Here is a 17,711-nt window from a genome sequence, read left to right on the forward strand (position 1 = left end):
CCGTTATTGATTCCCTCGGCCGCATCAAATTTTGGATCTCATAATACTTGAACATTAATGTCACGAACTTCAGCAGGTTTATCGAAAACTGAGCCTGACAATATTTTTTCGACTCATCAAAGCACTGCTCATACAACAATACCATATTCAGCATATGACCAGTTATATACGAATGACTGGTTGCAAACGTCAGAGGGGTTGGAACATTTAATCTAGCCACGTAAAATCTAGCCAGAATCTAAACTACAATTAAAGATGAAAGATGAAAATGATTACCTATGGCATTGCTGACTAGGACATGTAAGTCTACATATGATGATAAAGCTGAATACAGAAAATATACCAGCCTTTGCAATCAAGGAATTATATTATAAACATTATTTGGAAAGAAAACAAACAAGAAATGTAATATCCAAAGATGGAGCCACTAGATCAAGGAAATACTTGAGTTAATACATGCCCACTTATTTGGTCCTCTACTAAATAATTTCTCCTCTTTATTAATGACTATTTTAGAAAAACTTGAATTTATTTTCTCAAAGAGAAGAAACAAACTTTTGAAAAAATCATAGAATTCAAAGTAATGAAAGAAAGACAAATGGAAAAACTTATCAAAGGTTTAAAAATCATCAATAGAGGAGAATTTATATGACAAGACTTCTCAAATTATTGTACAAGAAATAGCATCATTTGACAATTCATATTGCCTTATATACGCTAACAAAATGAAGTAGTGGAAAGAAGAAATATATCAATATTAGACAAAGCAAGATACATATTATTATCGAGAAAACTATCCATTTATTTCTAGCCTAAAGCAACAAAAACCACAATATATCTATGAAATAGGCTACCAAGAAAGACAAACAATCTCAATATGTGATGAGAAGAACTGTTTTTTTTGGGAGTAAACCAAAATTATGCCATTTGAAAACATTTGGATGCTCAAGTCTGGTGCATATAGGACATCAATCAAGAAACAACTAAGGATGAAATTTCTAGTGATTCATACAACAAATTGCTCATTCCTTCACAAAAAGGTCTATGCACACAATATATAAGTTATTTTTGGTATAAAAAATTATATACATGGAATGACTCCAGTGGATGAAAAATTAAAGCTCAAGGTTGATATGGAAGAAGAAGAAGTATATTCAATACAATATTATAGCATAGATGGCAAATATCTCCACTTAATCTACATTTATTTTCATATTCAATTTGCCACAAGGATTGCCAATAGATTTATGCCAAGACCTCAAAAATCACACCTATTGGTAGCAAAAAGGATTCTATGTTACAACAAGTATACTCATGATTATGAAATTGTATATAGAGAGAATAATCAAAATCACCTTACTAAATAAGCAAATTCCAACTGGGTAGGAAATAAGCATGCTCCTGCACAAGTTTTGTATTCAATATTGTCAATATACCCATATGATGGTCATCTAAGAAACAAACAACAATAGCTTTATCTTCCTCACAAGTAGAATATAGAGCACTAGCAAAAGCTTCAAGAGAAGCTACATAGATATCAATACTACTCAAAGATTTGCAAATCAAGATACAACATCCAAGAATCATACACTATGACACTATTGGAAATATAAGCATAGCTACCAATCCAAGAATCAGTCCAAGAACAAGTCATATTGTTGCACATTATCATTTCACCAAAACAAAAATCAAAGCAAGAAAACTCAATCTTCAATATGTACCAACCATGGAACGAGTAGCAAATACTTTTACAAAACCACTAGGAAGATCTTTATTCAATAAATTCCAAGAAAGATTGAATGTGATAAGCACATTCAGTCTAACCAGACAAAAATTTAAAAATAAAAAGAACAAAAGGACTTAAACAAATAAATACCTAGTTTAGAACATAGTTTCTAGTATCTGTCCTCTTTCAAAATGCTTTAAACTTGGCACCTCTAAAGCCCTTAACCTCAACCTCACAAGCTGTCCAAGATGCATAGACTCCTGGATGAATTCCACATTCTAATGCATAGTATCTACAAGCTATCAAGCCATCACCAGAAACTCCAATGGTGTTGGAAGTTGATGAACTTGGGTGATGAGCCGAAACTGAAGAGTCAGCAGCAAATCCAAATGAATGAGCAGAAGAATCTTCTCCCGCTCCATCTTGACCAAGAGCCTCAACCGGAATAGAAAACAACCTTTTCTCCAATTTCCTCAACAACCATTCGCAGAGACATGCTATGAATGAGAGCAGCGACCCAATGACAACCAAGTAGGCTCAAATCTACAAGATCAGAACAACCTATTTTCAGTAGAGAACAAAATGAATAGAGACAAAGAAAACTGAATTCAGTAATGAAAATAAACTTACGGGCGAATCTCGAGGGCACTCCACTTTCCGAGCATTCGGACCACTCCACGGACGCTACGCCAATAGTTCGCAACGCAGAAAAGGAAACCCACGTAGAGCAAAGAAAAAGGTAGTAGCTCTGAGGTAAAACCGGAAATCTCAACCACGGGAGCGAAGGAGGGTGTTGGATACAGACCTCGGTTGATACTATAGAACCTAGACATCAACATAAAGAATGCAACGATCCGAAACCTATCGATCGTCGGTATTTTCTCTTGTACTTAACTCTCGAGTTGCTTACACTAAAAACCTTTGTGCAAACACCTGTATTGGTGTCCCTTCAGTGATCTCCTGAGTCTATTACAGGAACACTGTTACTGTCGATTAGTAGAACTACTCAGCGATTGTCACACAGGTATACAGGAAAAACAAGGAGTCAACAAGATCTGAAGATAAACTCTTCTACAATGGCTCACTATCTACAAATACTATATCCGTATGTCTACAAGCTGCTTTCCACTTTTCTAGGCATGCAAAAAATAAATGAATCATCTGACTCTTATTTCACCGAGCTCAAGCACAGCACCAGTGGAATTTCCTTTCTCATAACGACTTCCACCTCCACTTGAAGATTCCATGAAAGACGACTCGCCTTCCTCCTTTACAGTCCTAAGATCACTCCTGCGACCGGCAAACAACCTCATGGTCTCCAAGAGTTTCTCCTCATTCCCTGGCTTCAGCGCCACAACCTCTGCCTCACTCTCTCCTTGCAACATCGCCACCACTCGCTTCACGCTTGGCCGCTCCTCTGCCTCGTTTTGGATGCAAAGTACAGCGATGTTCATCACACGAAGCACCTCCACCTTTTCTTCATCTCGCAGGCTCATTGTACGATCCACCGAGTCCACCAACTTACCCTGCCGATACAGTTCCCAACAAAACTACCTCATTCAGAAATTCGTCGCACCTCTGATCGTCTTGTTGGGCACACTGCCCACCTCCAACGGACATATTACTACTACATGGTTCTATACTCAACAACGTAAGCAGTCCCACTCCTTCATGTGAATGTGTGGTTACATAATTAGCCAGCCAAAGGTTTAGGGACAACCGAATACCGATGCAGCTCTTGATTGATTGCGGCACAGTTGGACGTCGGTTGGAAAAATGATAGTACTTGTAAGAGTCTAACGAAACTCCATTCTTTCGAAGAGACCGGTGTGAATGAACAGGACTCTGTTCCTACACGGACTAGTTACAAATGAACTATTGTCTGGGTTAACTTGCAGTGGACGCAATGTATGACCAACTCAAGGCATGAAATCAAACCCCCACCTTGAGACTAACTTGGCTGGGTGTGACAAGAAATCCCCGTATCCGTGCTTCGACCCAGACCATCGCAATTGGCGTGGGATGCAGTGTCTCAACTTCATCAACTGTCCATCAAATACCACGCATCAGGATTGCGATGCCCACATTATAGGCGTGTGAGTGTTAACTACTTTAATTTATTCTGTTTCCAAATTGTTGCTCATGCTGGAATCGAATTTTGCTCCTGGACAACTGCGGGGTGGACGTGCTGCCAGCCTTGTAGACCGCTTTATATGTACAACTGCTTCTGATTCATCGTGTCGCATCCATTAGTTTTCTGATTTTTCAAGGGTTTCATAGCCACAACAAACAGGACTCTCCAAAGTGCATCACTTGTAGGCTCTATACCACCAACAATTGGAAACATTTCCACGCTGTATACAATGTGAGTCTCCGAAATGTCCTTGATTTTTGCTATTACCTGCTGATAAGAATTCATGATCCAGTGTTAACTTGGTTTATGAAAATTGAAATTATCCGACAGATCAGCACTTAAAAGCAAGGTATCAATTGACATCGGACTGTGAAATGTTCAGTGTTGGTTCAGGAAATTCACTTTTTCAGCATCCTCTTTACGGAAGACGACACTAAGAGGTGGATCCTGTGATGCAGGGAGTTGACAGGAAATCCAAATCTCACTGGACCTCTTCCACGGACATTGAATGAAACTAGTCTTAGCATTTTGTAAGACTCGAATTCAGATGTGCAGTTCTCGTCACTCGCGACCAAATTATGCATCTAAAGTTTGCCACTGCATTTGAGTTAGATGCCATTATGCAATTTATATGTGAGATGTTGTTTTGATTCAGATATGATACAGTAATTGCATGTTGCTGATGCAAACACTGAAAGTTGTTTGACTGCTCTTAATTCCCAGGGATGTTCACGACAATGCGTTGGAGGGTGAATTCCCTGATTACGGGGTCCTTCCCGATTTCTCAAATTAGTCAGATGGAGTACCTCCAAACATTAAGACTCGGTAGAAATCGTTTTGAGGGGCCGGTCCCAGCACAAGCGTTTGAAAACATGACGGAGCTTTTCGAACTGTAAGAATCCGAATTTCTAACATCTGAAATTAGATATTCGAGTTTTTTAGTCCAGTATTTCATGCAACTTAATCTACTAGTCTCTATCGGCAATCAAAACGTACTAGTCTCGAATGGTTTGAGAGTTTGGAATCACACCATCCGAGTGCAGCAAAAGCTACATATAAGGGGTAGGTGATCGGTGAATGGTTTGTTGTGGTGGCTACTACTCCTGTAACTCGTTTGAGTCAGAGTCGCTCTAATCTCTCACTATTGTTGTGTCTCTGGGATTGACAGGGACTTGTCAAGCAATGAGTTTAACGGGGAGCTGCCAAACCTAACAATGATATATTCCATACACACTGCGTGAGTCTCGGATGCCCAGAATGTGTGTGGTGTAACTTACAAGCTTAAGCATAACTCTTTAAGTATATTGCCAGTTTGTCAATGTTGTAACGGAAAAGGTAATTCCACGCACGGCAGTTTCTTAGTTGCATTCCTCACATTGGCTATCACTTGCAGCAGGAACTGCCATGGAACAAAAACACAGGATGTAGCACAATGTATCTTGCAGGAAATTGATAATAAAAATATCAATAAGGCTCAGGTGAAACCCGATGTATCTTATGTTTTCAGCAACAGAGGACGAAGTGCTCTGATTCCTGTATTTATGTCTTCCACAGGAATTTGAGCAGCAGTGGATTTACAGTATCGTTTCTGATTTCGTCGTACTTTAGCAGAACAGAGAACAACAGCCTTCCAGTGTTGGATATATCGCACAATCCACTGACACTCGATCAAAATTTCTGGAGCTCGGACGAACTTGGCTCGCTCCAGGAGCTGTAAGCTCATTTTATCAAGTTTGAAATTACCAAAAATTAGAGTGTGGATGATTTAACCGGACGCCAAGTAATATACGTCCTTTATCATGCCTAAAATACATTTCAATATCGAGTATATCTTTATCAGGTTGAATGAATGATTTAGAGTTTCCGCAATGCAGTTATCAAAATGTTGCAATGCTACGGAAGTCGCCTCACAAGATACATTGCATTACAGGTATCTCGACAACATTCGCACCGATCCAACACTGAACATCAGTCGACTGTATGACCTGGGCTTGCTAATGTCCAAAAACTCGACAGCAAATTCAAGCATGCTGACAGTACTTTCATTGATGAACAACAGCATTAGAAATGTTGTCTATGACGCCAAGTCGATCGTTGATAGCGCCACAGTTATCTGGTGAGCATGCCCTGGCGATTGATGGCAATCCCTTCTGATAAGGTAGGAAACGATCACTAATAGATCGGCTCGTCGATCAATGGTAGCTGGAATGCAACGATGAACCGTTTGCTCTGAGTAGCTGTGTACTTATCATGTTAACAAGTCTTTGTAGGGAATTATCTGACTGGAATTCAATTCATAGGTAGCATTGGTTACCATATCGTCACATTGGGTTGTGCAGACTGCAAGGGAATCCCTTCTACAAGGATCCATATCCTGATGACGGAAGGAAATGTTACTGTGAACAAACTTGCTTCAAATCAGGTATCGGTCCTCTTCCTTAAGGTCGAATGAACATGTCATTCTCATAATTTTTGGATTACTCTCACACTTGCTCTTGTATATGAACAATCTCGAACCAGTTGAAATTTGGTGGTATTTAATGGATAATTAGCACCCTTTTCACCTTGTGTTGCCACGATTTCGTTGGCGCAGGGGGTGCAAACAAGGCCGACTTGAGCTGGCCTGTGCGATGGAAGATCGTCTTGGGAGTGGCCCGCGGTCTACATTACCTCCATGCACTTGCACATCCGAGGATCATCCATCGAGACATCAAAGCCAGCAACATCTTACTAACCAAGAACTACGACACCAAGATAGCAGACTTCGGCTTGGCGTTGCTTTTTCCTGATGAACAGAGTTGTATAGTGACCAAGCATGTTGCTGGTACCAAGTAAGCTCAGTAGTTAGTTCAAGTTGTGAAGTTCCGGCTCAGTAGTTACTGGAAGTTGTGAAGATCCATGCTTGTGCCCTATTTCTGAAGTAGAAGTGGGTTGAATATGTCCACAGGGGATACTTGGCACCAGAATATGCGTCGTGTGGTCGGTTGAGTGACAAGGTGGACGTTTACAGCTTTGGAGTGCTGTGTTTAGAGATCGTGAGTGGAAGAAGAAACATTGATGATTCTTATCCTCCTGGCGAAATGTATCGGTCCAAATTGGTGAGGATTTCGCTCTTTTTATCACATGTATGGTATCACTACCTTCAATTGAGGGTGATCGCTTTGGTCCAAAATGGAGTTTATTTTCGTAGGTGAATTGAATGCTAGTTATTCACATGATGGTTGAGCAGATTGGGCATGTAGGGATCAGCATATGGCTTATTGTCTCGGTGGGTTCGTAGGTATGGGATCTGTATCGGCAGGGTAAGTTGGTGGACTCGGTGGATCGTACAATGAGCCTGCGAGATGAAGAAAAGGTGGAGGTGCATCGTGTGATGAACATCGCTCTACTTTGCATCCAAAACGAGGCAGAGGAGCGGCCAAGCATGGAGCGAGTGGTGGCGATGTTGCAAGGAGAGAGTGAGGCAGAGGTTGTGGCGCTGAAGCCAGGGAATGAAGGGAACCTCTTGGAGAGCACCAGGTTGTTTGCCGGTTGCAGTAGTGGCCTTGGGACTGTAAAGGAGGAAGGCGAGTCGTCTTTCATGGAATCGTCAAGTGGAGGTGGAAGTCGTTATGAGAAAGATAATTCCACTGGTGCTGTTCTTGAGCTCAGTGAAATAAGAGTCAGATGATTCATTTATTTTTGCGACGCTAGAAAAGTGGAATGCAGCTTGTTGACAGACTTGGGTCGATAATAGATCAAGATTGTTCGTCAGTGAAGGGACAGATGTAGTATTTGTCGAAAGTGAGCCGACGTAGAAGAGGTTTAACTTCAGATCTTGTTTTCTTCCATGGTGAGGTTTTCTGTGCAACTTTCGATCTTGTTGACTTCTTAGCTTGGTCGTGTTCTCTATGCAACCTAGCAGAAGGAGGACATGAATATATAATGCGATAAGAATTAGTCTTCTCCCATCAGATAATCTTGAGTATAAGTTATGATCACCTATTCCTTGTTGAAATGAATAAGAGTCTGATTTTTCATACCATCTGGAGAGGCTTGTTTAGTCCATAGTGTTTTTTTTAGTTGGAAAATCGTAATATTTTGAGTTGGCAAATCATATTTTCTTTGGGAGAAATTTGAACTTCTTTTGATTTTTGAACATATACTTCTTCTTTGAAGTCGTCATGAAAAAATGCAATTGGAACATCCATGTGATATAGTTTCTAATTGATTTATGTTGCAATTGAAATCATGGCCCCAATGGTGGCCTATTTTACTAATGGTTTAAAAGTTTCTTTATAGTCAATGCCTTCTTTTCGTTCAAAGTGTCTTGCAACTGGTGTAACTTTGTGTTTTTGAAGTGAGCTATTAGTATTCAATTTTGCCTTATATGTCTATTAAGTTGAGATAGTAGATTTACTTGGAAGTAGATTTTTAATAGTTCAAGTTTCATTTTTGTATATGGAGTTCTTTTCATCTAGCATGGCTATATTTCATCCTTGATGCAGTGCTGCTTCATAATATGTGGTTGGTTCTAGATTTGATATAGTCATCAATCTTACAAAATGGTCTTTCATCCATCATGGTACTGTAATTTGTTTGTCTATTCTTGTAATAGATGATAATGGCCAAATAGGATTGATTTCGTGATTTGGAGAGTATACTTGTTCAACAGAAGATATATCATGATGAAATTTGATGATGGGTCATTCATCAATTTGATTCTTAGAAAATAGCTAAAAATAGATGTATCATTTTTTCATTTCTTGTATACAAGAGTGAGCAATTTGCTACATGGATCACTAAAAATTTCACCCTTGATTGTTTCTTAATTAATGTACTATGTGCTCATGAGATGAGCATCCAAATGTTTTCAAATGGCATAATTTTGGTTTACTCCCAAAAAACATTTCTTCTTGATGATATATTGAGATTGTTTGCTCTTGTTGGTAGCCTATTTAATAGATATATTGTGACATTTGCTGCTTTTGGCTATAGATAAATGGATGGTCTTCTCAATAATAATATGTATCTTGCTTTGTCCAATATTGATCTATTTCTTCTTTCCACTACTTTTATTTTGTTGAGGTGTATAAGGCAATATGAATTGTTAAATGATGCTATTTCTTGTACAATAATTTGAAAAATCTTGTGATATAAATTCTCCTCCATTGTTGGTTTTCAAACCTTTGACAAGTTTTTTGTTTGTCTTTCTATCATTACTTTGAATTACAGGAATTTTTTAAAGATTTTTTTCTTCTTTTTGAGAAAATAAATTCAAGATTTTCACGAATAGTCATTAATAAAGAAAAGAAAGTATTTTGTACAAGATAAAGGTGCTTAGTTCACTGATAAATCTTCCAAATTCTCTGACGTTTGCAACCTGGCAATTGTAAATAATTGGTCATATTCTGAGCATGGTATTGTTTTGTAAGCACTGTTTTGATGAGTCGAAAATATACTGTCGGGCTCAGTTCCCGATAAACCTGGGGAAGGGGGTGGTTTTAATGTTCGTGTTATGAGATCCAAAAATTCATGCGGCCACGGAAGTCAAAAAAGGCCTTGGTTTTATAACTGCATCATGACGTTATTTTTTAAATGCCTAATAATAGTTTCTTATTTTTTATGAGATTGGTCGTGAATATTGGTTGTGACCTCTTTATGACGACTGCCCTCGATTCGTGTTCAATTTTTATAACCGCGAATCTTTGTCCCAGTGACCTGACAAGAGAACTTTTGAAGGATCTGAATTAGTAATGATGAATCAACTATCTCTTCTAAAAATTAGGAAAACTGTGACAACGATTGTAATCCATCCAAAAGCAATAGGCATACAATGACAAATGGGACACAATCTAACCATGACGTATGACGCAGCAGTACGTCAAAAATGTTGACACTACGAAAAGGAAATCACATGAAAAACCGATTGTCGAATGGAGAGTATACCAAACTTGAGAGACAGGGGAGGGATGAGGGTGGAATTGAAGATGAAGAAGCGGAAGGGGAAACGAATGGAAATGCGAGGCGGTGGTGGAGGAGCTCAGTGAGAGCCTCTCTCACTCCCTCCCTCTCGCCAAGCAGGACAGGCGAGGCCACCTCCGAGCGAACTAACACACCAACGAACGAACGAGCAGCCCAAGGAACGGTGGTGAGCCTGAGACTCGCCCCCGCCAACACGCTCCCTGCCCGGCGCTCTCAAGGGCAGGGCCAGGAAGAAGGGAGCCATGTGGACATGTGTCCGTGCGCGCGTGTGGGGACGTTGAGGTTGACTTTGACCCTACATCCCCACAATTTAGGACGTGTTTTATAGAATGCATTCACATATTATATATACAAATGAACTGAAAAAAATAGTTCTTTGAATCTTACCTCATAAGAATTTCAATCAGGTGAAGGTATTTAATAATTACATTATTTTTTATGTAAAAGAATATTATTTAGGAAAATTTGGTTCAAAGTATAACAATGTTTTGCAACAATTAAATGCAAGATCAAGATTTACATTTGTAAATACATATTTTTATTGCTAAATCTAAACTAAAATCACTTTGTATTATCCTATACTACTTTTTACACTTTCTGTGTTCTAAAAATGTGTTACATACAAAGTTTTCATATTGGTTTTCAAAATTTCATTTTCATAATGCGTATCTCTCGTTCCTTATCTAAGTAACCCATTTCTATTCCCATTTTTAAGAAACTAAATTATGTATTTTTAAAGAAAATAAGATTAAGCCTAACCACTACCAAATAAGTTCAAGATCCTTCTGCGAAACAGGAAGACTCCGGCCCCGCCGACCCGAGGAATTATCAGGGGATCGGGCTGTCCAATTGCGGTCCAAGCAAGACCTTCTTCGTCGCAGGGCGGACTGGTAGGCAGAAGGATGAATGCCATCTACCAACAATTCACATCCGTAACAATAAAAATTTGCCTCGTTTCTCCAGCATTGACGATGTTGAAGGGCTGGTGGTCCTCACCGACACTGTGAATGTGCGAGACCACATTCAGCTCACCTCAGAAATCGGTAGAGGCAATCGATATGAAGTGAGCAAAGCATTGGACAAGAGCTGTCTGTCTCGTTTCATCAGGTTGTTGTGCTTTCTCTGTCGACACCGTAATCAGAGCAAATTCACACTGAGAGCAGAGTGCAACTAAGCGGGAGACACCATGGGTCTCAAACTGGGCGTCGGGAAGTATTCTCTTGTCCACCAATCTTGCTTCGTCGCAGCTCTCATCGTCTTGTTGGGCACACTGCCCACCTCCAACGGACTGAATACTATTGTAACTTTCTTTCCGCAACAACGTAAGCCGTCCCACTCCCTCATGTGAATGTGTGGTTACATAATTAGCCAGGGCAAAGGTTTAGGGACAACTGAGTACCGAGGCAGCTCTTGATTGATTTCGCTGCACAGTTGGACGTCGGTTGGAAAAATGCTAGTACTTGTAAGAGTCTGACGAAACTCCATTCTTTCGAAGAGACCGGTGTGAATAAGGAGGACTCTGTTCCTACACGGACTAGTTAGAAAATGAACTATTGTCTGGGTTAACTTGCAGTGGACGCACTGAAAGACCTTTTGCGAGCATGGAATCAAACCCCCAACCTTGAGACTAACTTGGCTGGGTGGTACATAAATTCGAAGTTTCCGTGCTTACTCGAACGGCATCGCAAATGGCGTGGGGTGCAGTGCATCGACTACATCGACTGTTATTCATTAAATAGCAGCCATCGAGAATGCTTTTCCATCATTTTAGGCGTGTAAGTTTTTACTACTTTGATTTATTCTGCTTCCGAATTATTGCTTATGCTGGAAACGAATTTCGCTCCTGGACAACTGGGAGGTGGACGTGCTGCCAGCCTTAATGACCGCTTCATATGTACAACTGCATCTGACTCATTGTGTCGCATCCATTAGTTTTCTGATTTTTCAAGGGTTTCATGGCCACATCAAACAGGACTCTCCAAAGTGCATCAATTGTAGGCTCTATACCACCAACAATTGGAAACATTTCCACGCTGTACAGACTGTAAGTCTCTAAATTGTCCTTGATTTTTGCTATTACCTGCTGACAAGAATTCATGATCCAGTGTGAACTTGGCTTATGAAAATTGGAATTAACCGATAGAACAGCCCTTAAAAAGCAAGGGATCAATTGACATCGCACTGTGAAATGTTCAGTGTTGGTTCAGGAACTTCACTATTTCAGCTTCCACTTTACGGACGACGACACTAAAAGGTGGGTCCTGTGCTGCAGGGAGCTGACAGGAAATCCAGATCTCACTGGACCTCTTCCAGGGACATTGAATCAAACTAGTCTTGCCATTTTGTAAGACTCGAATTCTGATGTGCAGTTCTCGTCACTCGCGACCAAATTATTCATCTAAAGCTTGCCACTGCATTTGAGTTAGCTACCATTGTGCAATTAATATATGAGATGTGGTTTTGATTCAGATATGATACAGTAGAAACATGTTGCTGATGCAAACACTGAAAGTTGTTTTACTGCTCTTAATTCCCAGGGATGTTCACGACAATGCGTTGGAGGGTGAATTCCCTGATTTCGGGGTCGAATGGGATCGGCTCATGACACTGTAAGCTCTGTAACAGAGTAGTGTGCCAAACCATGGTTTGTTGTTTTAATTTCTCAAATGCTTCCAGCAGAAAGACTGTCGTCATCTCACAAAACGCATTGGCACTTCAACAGGGACTTAAGTGGCAACAAGTTCTATGGGTCCTTCCCGTTTCATCGAATACGTCAGATGGTGTACCTCCAAATATTAAGACTCGGCAGAAATCGTTTTGAGGGGCCGGTGCCAGAACGAGCGTTTGAAAACATGACCGAGCTTTTCGAACTGTAAGAATCCGAATTTCTAACATCTGAAATTAGAGATTCGAGCTTTTCAGTCCAGTACTTCATGTAACTTAATCTGCTAGTCTCTTCCGGCAATCTAAACGCAATAGTCTCGAAAGCTTTTAGAGCTTTTGCTACATCTTAGGGGTCGGGTAGCGGTGAATGGTTTGTTGTGGTGGCTACTACTCCTGTAACTCGTTTGAGTCAGAGTCGCTCTAATCTCTCACTATTCTTGTGTCTCTGGGATTGACAGGGACTTGTCAAGCAACAAGTTTCACGGGACACTGCCAAACCTGACAATGATACATTCCTTACGCACTGTGTGAGTTTCCGATGCCCAGGATGTGTGTGTAGTACCTTACAAGCTTAAGCATAACTGTGCAATTATGTTGCCAGGTTGTCAATATTGTAACGGAAAAGTTTAAACCACGCATATCAGTTCCTTAGTTGCATTCCTCACATTGGCTAACACTTGCAGCAGGGACTGCCATGACAATGAAACACAGGATAAAGCACAATGTATCTTGCAGGAGGTTAATAATAGCAACTTCAAACAGGCTCAGGTGAAACCCGGTGTATCTTATATTTTTGAGCAACAGAGGACGAAGTGCTCTGATTCCTGTATTTATGTCTTCCACAGGAATTTGAGCAGGAGTGGATGTACAGGATCATTTCTGATTTCGTCGTACTTCAACAGAACTGAGGACAACAGCCTTCTAGTGTTGGATATATCGCACAATCCACTCACACTCGATCAAAAGTTCTGGAGCTCCTACGAACTTGGCTCGCTCCAGGAGCTGTAAGCTCATTTTATCAAGTTTGAAATTACCCAAATTTAGAGTGTGGATGATTTAACCAGACGCCATGTAATATACTTCCTTTATCATGGTTAAAATACATTTCATTAACCAGTATATATTTTTATCAGGTTGGATGAAAGATTTAGAATTTCTGCAATTCAATTATCAAAATGTTGCAATTCTATGGAAGTCGCCTCACAAGATACATTGCATTACAGGTATCTCGACAACATTCGCACCGATCCAACACTGAACATCAGTCGACTGTATGACCTGGGCTTACTCATGTCTAAAAACTCGACAGCAAAATCAAGCATGCTGACAGTACTTTCATTGATGAACAACAGCATTAGCAATGTTGTCTATGACGCCAAGTCTATCGTTGATATCGCCACAGTTATCAGGTGAGCATGCCCTGGCGATTGATGGCAATCCCTCCTGATAAAGATAGAAACGATCTCTAATAGATCAGCTTGTCGATCAATGGTAGCTGGAAGGTGCCGATGATCCTTTTGCTCTGAGTAGCTTTGTCCTTATCATGATAACAAGTCTGTGGAGGGAATTGTATGACTGGACCTAAATTCACAGGTAGCATTGGTTACCGAATCGTCACATTGGGTTGTGCAGACTGCAAGGGAATCCATTCTGCAAGTGTCCACATTCTGATGACGGAAGGAAAATGTTCTGTGCACAAACTTGCTTCAACTCAGGTATTGGTCCTCGTCCTTTAGGTCAAATGAACATGTCATTCTCATGTTTTTTTGTCAACCATGCTTATGAGAGTTCGTCATCTTGTTTCAGTTCCAATGCAAGAAAGCAACCGCAAGATTACGATAATCGCTGTGGTGGTCAGTGTAACCTCATCACTGATCCTAATGATCAGTCTGGCTATTCTATTTCATAGGCACAAAAAGCTCAAGCAGTATCAGGTTCTGGTCCAACAAAGTAAGAACATGATCTGCACTTCTAGGAGTACACAATATCAAATTTGGCATGATATTTGTAGCTCATGCCTGATTCATTCTCAAAATCAACTGCAGCTTTAACCGTTGTTTACAAAAGTACTGAGGTTTGTATTCGCTCCAGAGTTTGAAGAGTTTGAGGTGAAGCCAACTATATTCACCCACAGCCAGCTCCGAACTGCCACACGCGACTTCCATCCCGACTTGAAGTTGGGCGAGGGAGCCTTTGGGAGAGTGTACAAGGTAAAATGTGAACAACGTCGAAGAAATATTGCAGATCAAGACGTCTACTTTTCTGCCGAAAACCATGCAGATCTACTGTCTGTGTGCCACATGGATGGTAGTAAGTAGAAGATAGTGGGATTTGTTTCCAATTTATTACATCGAAGATTTCGACTAAATGACACCGTCTTTGTGACTTCTCGCAGGGGATTTTGCCGAATGGAAATGTCATGGCTGTGAAACTACTATTCCCCCAAAAGACTTCCAAGGGTTTAGACGAATTTCTGAATGAGGTAGTTTTGTTGACAGGAATGAAGCACAGGAACCTTGTGAATCTGAAAGGGTGTTGCATTCGTGAACAACAAAGATCGTTGGTGTACGAGTATGTTGACAACTATGACGTTGACCAGGTTCTTCTAGGTGAGATGAACCCTCAACGTGAGAACTCTAATCTTACACAGCGTCTGTGACAGTTTTGCAATTCTTCATTGACAACACTCCAATCACTTATTCTTGATTCTTTTTGGATTACTCTCACACTTGCTCTTGTTTATGAACAACCTGAAACCAGTGGAAATTTGGTGGTATTTAAGCGATAATTAGCACCCTTTACACCTTGTGTTGCCACGATTTCGTTGGCGCAGGGGGTGCAAACAAGGCCGACTTGAGCTGGCCTGTGCGATGGAAGATCGTCTTGGGAGTGGCCCGCGGTCTACATTACCTCCATGCACTTGCACATCCGAGGATCATCCATCGAGACATCAAAGCCAGCAACATCTTACTAACCAAGAACTACGACACCAAGATAGCAGACTTCGGCTTGGCGTTGCTTTTTCCTGATGAACAGAGTTGTATAGTGACCAAGCATGTTGCTGGTACCAAGTAAGCTCAGTAGTTAGTTCAAGTTGTGAAGTTCCGGCTCAGTAGTTACTGGAAGTTGTGAAGATCCATGTTTGTGCTCACTTCTGAAGTAGAAGTGGGTTGAATATGTCCACAGGGGATACTTGGCACCAGAATATGCGTCGTGTGGTCGGTTGAGTGACAAGGTGGATGTTTACAGCTTTGGAGTGCTGTGTTTAGAGATTGTGAGTGGAAGAAGAAACATTGATGATTCTTATCCTCCTGGCGAAATGTATCTGTCCAAATGGGTGAGGATTTCGCTCTTTTTTTCACATGTTTGGTATCACTACCTTCAATTGAGGGTGATCGCTTTGGTCCAAAATGGAGTTTATTTTCGTAGGTGAAATGAATCCTAGTCATTCACATGATGTTTGAGCAGATTGGGCATGTAGGGATCAGCATATGGCTTATTGTCTCGGTGGGTTCGTAGGTATGGGATCTGCGTCGGCAGGGTAAGTTGGTGGACTCGGTGGATCGTACAATGAGCCTGCGAGATGAAGAAAAGGTGGAGGTGCTTCGTGTGATCAACATCGGCCTACTTTGCATCCAAAACGAGGCAGAGGAGCGGCCAGGCATGGAGCGAGTGGTGGCGATGTTGCAAGGAGAGAGTGAGGCAGAGGTTGTGGCGCTGAAGCCAGGGAATGAAGGGAACCTCTTGGAGAGCACCAGGTTGTTTGCCGGTTGCAGTAGTGACCTTGGGACTGTAAAGGAGGAAGGCGAGTCGTCTTTCATGGGATCGTCAAGTGGAGGTGGAAGTCGTTTTGAGAAAGAAAATTCCACTGATGCTGTACTTGAGCTCAGTGAAATAAGAGTCGGATGAATCATTTATTTTTGCCACCCTAGAAAAGTGGAGTGCAGGTTGTTGACATCTTTGACAGAGTTGGGCAGATAATTGATGAAAATAGTTTCTTCATTGAAGAGACAGATATAGTATTTGTAGATGTTGAGCCAACGTAGAAGAGGTTTAACTTCAGATCTTGTTGACTCCTTATTTTGCTTTTATTCCTGCACGACAATCGCTGACAGTAATTCTACTAATCGACAGTGACACTGTACCTGTAATAGACTCAGGAGATTGTGGAAGGGACACCACTACAGGTGTTAGCACAAAGTGTGTTTGTATTAGTAATTCGGGAGTTAAGTACAAGAGAAAATACCGACGATCGATAGGTATCGGATCGGGGGCTTTGTTGTATCTTAAATGTTGATGTCTAGGTTCTTTAGTATCAACCGAGGTCTGTATTCAACACCCTCCCTCGCTCCCGTGGTTGAGATTCCCGGTTTTACTTCAGAGCTACTGCCTTCTCTATGCTCTGCGTGGATTTCCTTTTCTGAGATGCGAACTATTGGCGAAGAGTCCGTGGAGTGGTCCGATGGCTCGGAAAGTGGAGTGCCCTCGAGGTTCGCCGGTAAGTTTATTTGCATTCCTGAATTCAGTTTTCTTTGTCTCTATTCATTTTGTGTTCTACTGAAAATAGGTTGTTCTGAGCTTGTAGATTCGAGCCTTCTAGGTTGTCATTGAAGTCATTACAAGTATATAATATTTTATGTTAAAAATAACTTATGTATTGTGTGCATAGGCCTTTTGTTTCATAAAAATTTCTTCTTTTATTTGAATGCATTCGGCTTTAAGATAGAGTGTAATTTCTCCTCTTGATAGTGCAGACATTTCGAAACAATCATGTAATTCTTTTTAAAATTTGGTCATGTTTTTTGTGCAACTATGAATCATAAGGAGGTCATCAATATATAATGAAGTTAGAATTAGTTTATAATTAGATAATCTTAACTATAAGTTATAATCACCTATTCCTTATTAAAAACCTGCTTTTTTTTTAAATAAGAGTGTATTTTTCATACCATGCTTGAGTCGCTTATTTTAATTTCCAAACCATATTTTTTTTTCAAAGAATTTCAAACCCTTGTGGCTAAGTAATATATACTTTTACTTTTAAATCCTCATGAAGAAATTCAATTTTAACGTCCATATGGTATAGTGTCCAATAATTTTGTTCTGCAATTGAAATTATGGCTCTAATGGTGGACCATCTTATTATTAGTACAAAAGTTTCTTCATAGTCAATGCCTTTTTTTTGTTCAAAGCTTCTTACAATCAATTGAGCTTTGTATTTTT

General features: G+C 40.5%; 4 protein-coding genes across 5 annotated transcripts; 3 read left to right on the forward strand and 1 right to left on the reverse strand.

Annotated features, from left to right (window-relative positions):
• Positions 1-1,746: 1,746 nt before the first annotated feature.
• Positions 1,747-3,363, reverse strand: LOC141044990 (uncharacterized). The gene is made up of 2 exons (XM_073531646.2): positions 2,357-3,363; positions 1,747-2,269 (listed from the first exon to the last, which is right to left on the reverse strand). Exon 1 carries the CDS (start codon positions 3,220-3,222, stop codon positions 2,884-2,886), a length of 339 nt encoding a protein of 112 aa, XP_073387747.2. The 5' UTR covers positions 3,223-3,363; the 3' UTR covers positions 1,747-2,269; positions 2,357-2,883.
• Positions 3,364-4,597: 1,234 nt separating this feature from the next.
• On the forward strand, positions 4,598-6,010 carry LOC149986173 (uncharacterized). Its single transcript, XM_090247903.1, has 4 exons — positions 4,598-4,752; positions 5,029-5,095; positions 5,368-5,573; positions 5,791-6,010. The coding sequence occupies exons 1-4, from the start codon at positions 4,598-4,600 to the stop codon at positions 5,978-5,980; spliced, it is 618 nt and encodes a 205-aa protein (XP_090104029.1). The 3' UTR covers positions 5,981-6,010.
• A 240-nt stretch (positions 6,011-6,250) lies between these two features.
• On the forward strand, positions 6,251-8,063 carry LOC149986174 (cold-responsive protein kinase 1-like). Its single transcript, XM_090247904.1, has 4 exons — positions 6,251-6,258; positions 6,413-6,691; positions 6,808-6,958; positions 7,141-8,063. Exons 1-4 carry the CDS (start codon positions 6,251-6,253, stop codon positions 7,528-7,530), a joined length of 828 nt encoding a protein of 275 aa, XP_090104030.1. The 3' UTR covers positions 7,531-8,063.
• Positions 8,064-10,574: 2,511 nt separating this feature from the next.
• On the forward strand, positions 10,575-16,828 carry LOC112278077 (uncharacterized). 2 transcript variants are annotated; one of them, XM_024511119.3, is made up of 16 exons: positions 10,577-11,146; positions 11,398-11,599; positions 11,797-11,868; positions 12,097-12,168; positions 12,362-12,433; positions 12,547-12,696; positions 12,947-13,015; positions 13,334-13,492; positions 13,712-13,897; positions 14,121-14,203; positions 14,295-14,438; positions 14,580-14,698; positions 14,884-15,097; positions 15,322-15,559; positions 15,675-15,825; positions 16,008-16,828. In XM_024511119.3, the coding sequence occupies exons 1-16, from the start codon at positions 11,011-11,013 to the stop codon at positions 16,395-16,397; spliced, it is 2,457 nt and encodes an 818-aa protein (XP_024366887.1). In that variant the 5' UTR covers positions 10,577-11,010; the 3' UTR covers positions 16,398-16,828. The 2 variants fall into 2 exon arrangements, with proteins under 2 accessions (XP_090104284.1, XP_024366887.1); XM_090248158.1 differs by lacking the exon at positions 14,295-14,438 and having other exon boundaries at positions 10,575-11,146.
• Positions 16,829-17,711: the final 883 nt, after the last annotated feature.

The sequence above is a fragment of the Physcomitrium patens genome, chromosome 26, assembly GCF_059467195.1.
Source record: "Physcomitrium patens ecotype Gransden chromosome 26, ASM5946719v1, whole genome shotgun sequence".
Lineage (NCBI taxonomy): Eukaryota > Viridiplantae > Streptophyta > Bryopsida > Funariales > Funariaceae > Physcomitrium > Physcomitrium patens.

Excerpts from the sequence above, each read along its gene's own strand:
- LOC149986174 (XM_090247904.1), top strand. Across the intron at positions 6,692-6,807 it reads AAGCATGTTGCTGGTACCAA|GGGATACTTGGCACCAGAAT; the intron begins GTAAGCTCAGTA and ends ATATGTCCACAG. Across the intron at positions 6,959-7,140 it reads AAATGTATCGGTCCAAATTG|GTATGGGATCTGTATCGGCA; the intron begins GTGAGGATTTCG and ends GTGGGTTCGTAG.
- LOC149986173 (XM_090247903.1), top strand. The coding sequence starts at position 4,598 with ATGCGTTGGAGGGTGAATTCCCTGATTACGGGGTCCTTCCCGATTTCT. Across the intron at positions 4,753-5,028 it reads ATGACGGAGCTTTTCGAACT|GGACTTGTCAAGCAATGAGT; the intron begins GTAAGAATCCGA and ends TGGGATTGACAG. Across the intron at positions 5,574-5,790 it reads CTTGGCTCGCTCCAGGAGCT|GTATCTCGACAACATTCGCA; the intron begins GTAAGCTCATTT and ends ATTGCATTACAG.
- LOC112278077 (XM_024511119.3), top strand. The coding sequence starts at position 11,011 with ATGGGTCTCAAACTGGGCGTCGGGAAGTATTCTCTTGTCCACCAATCT. Across the intron at positions 14,439-14,579 it reads TCAGGTTCTGGTCCAACAAA|AGTTTGAAGAGTTTGAGGTG; the intron begins GTAAGAACATGA and ends TATTCGCTCCAG. Across the intron at positions 15,098-15,321 it reads CGTTGACCAGGTTCTTCTAG|GGGGTGCAAACAAGGCCGAC; the intron begins GTGAGATGAACC and ends TCGTTGGCGCAG.
- LOC141044990 (XM_073531646.2), bottom strand. The coding sequence starts at position 3,222 with ATGAGCCTGCGAGATGAAGAAAAGGTGGAGGTGCTTCGTGTGATGAAC.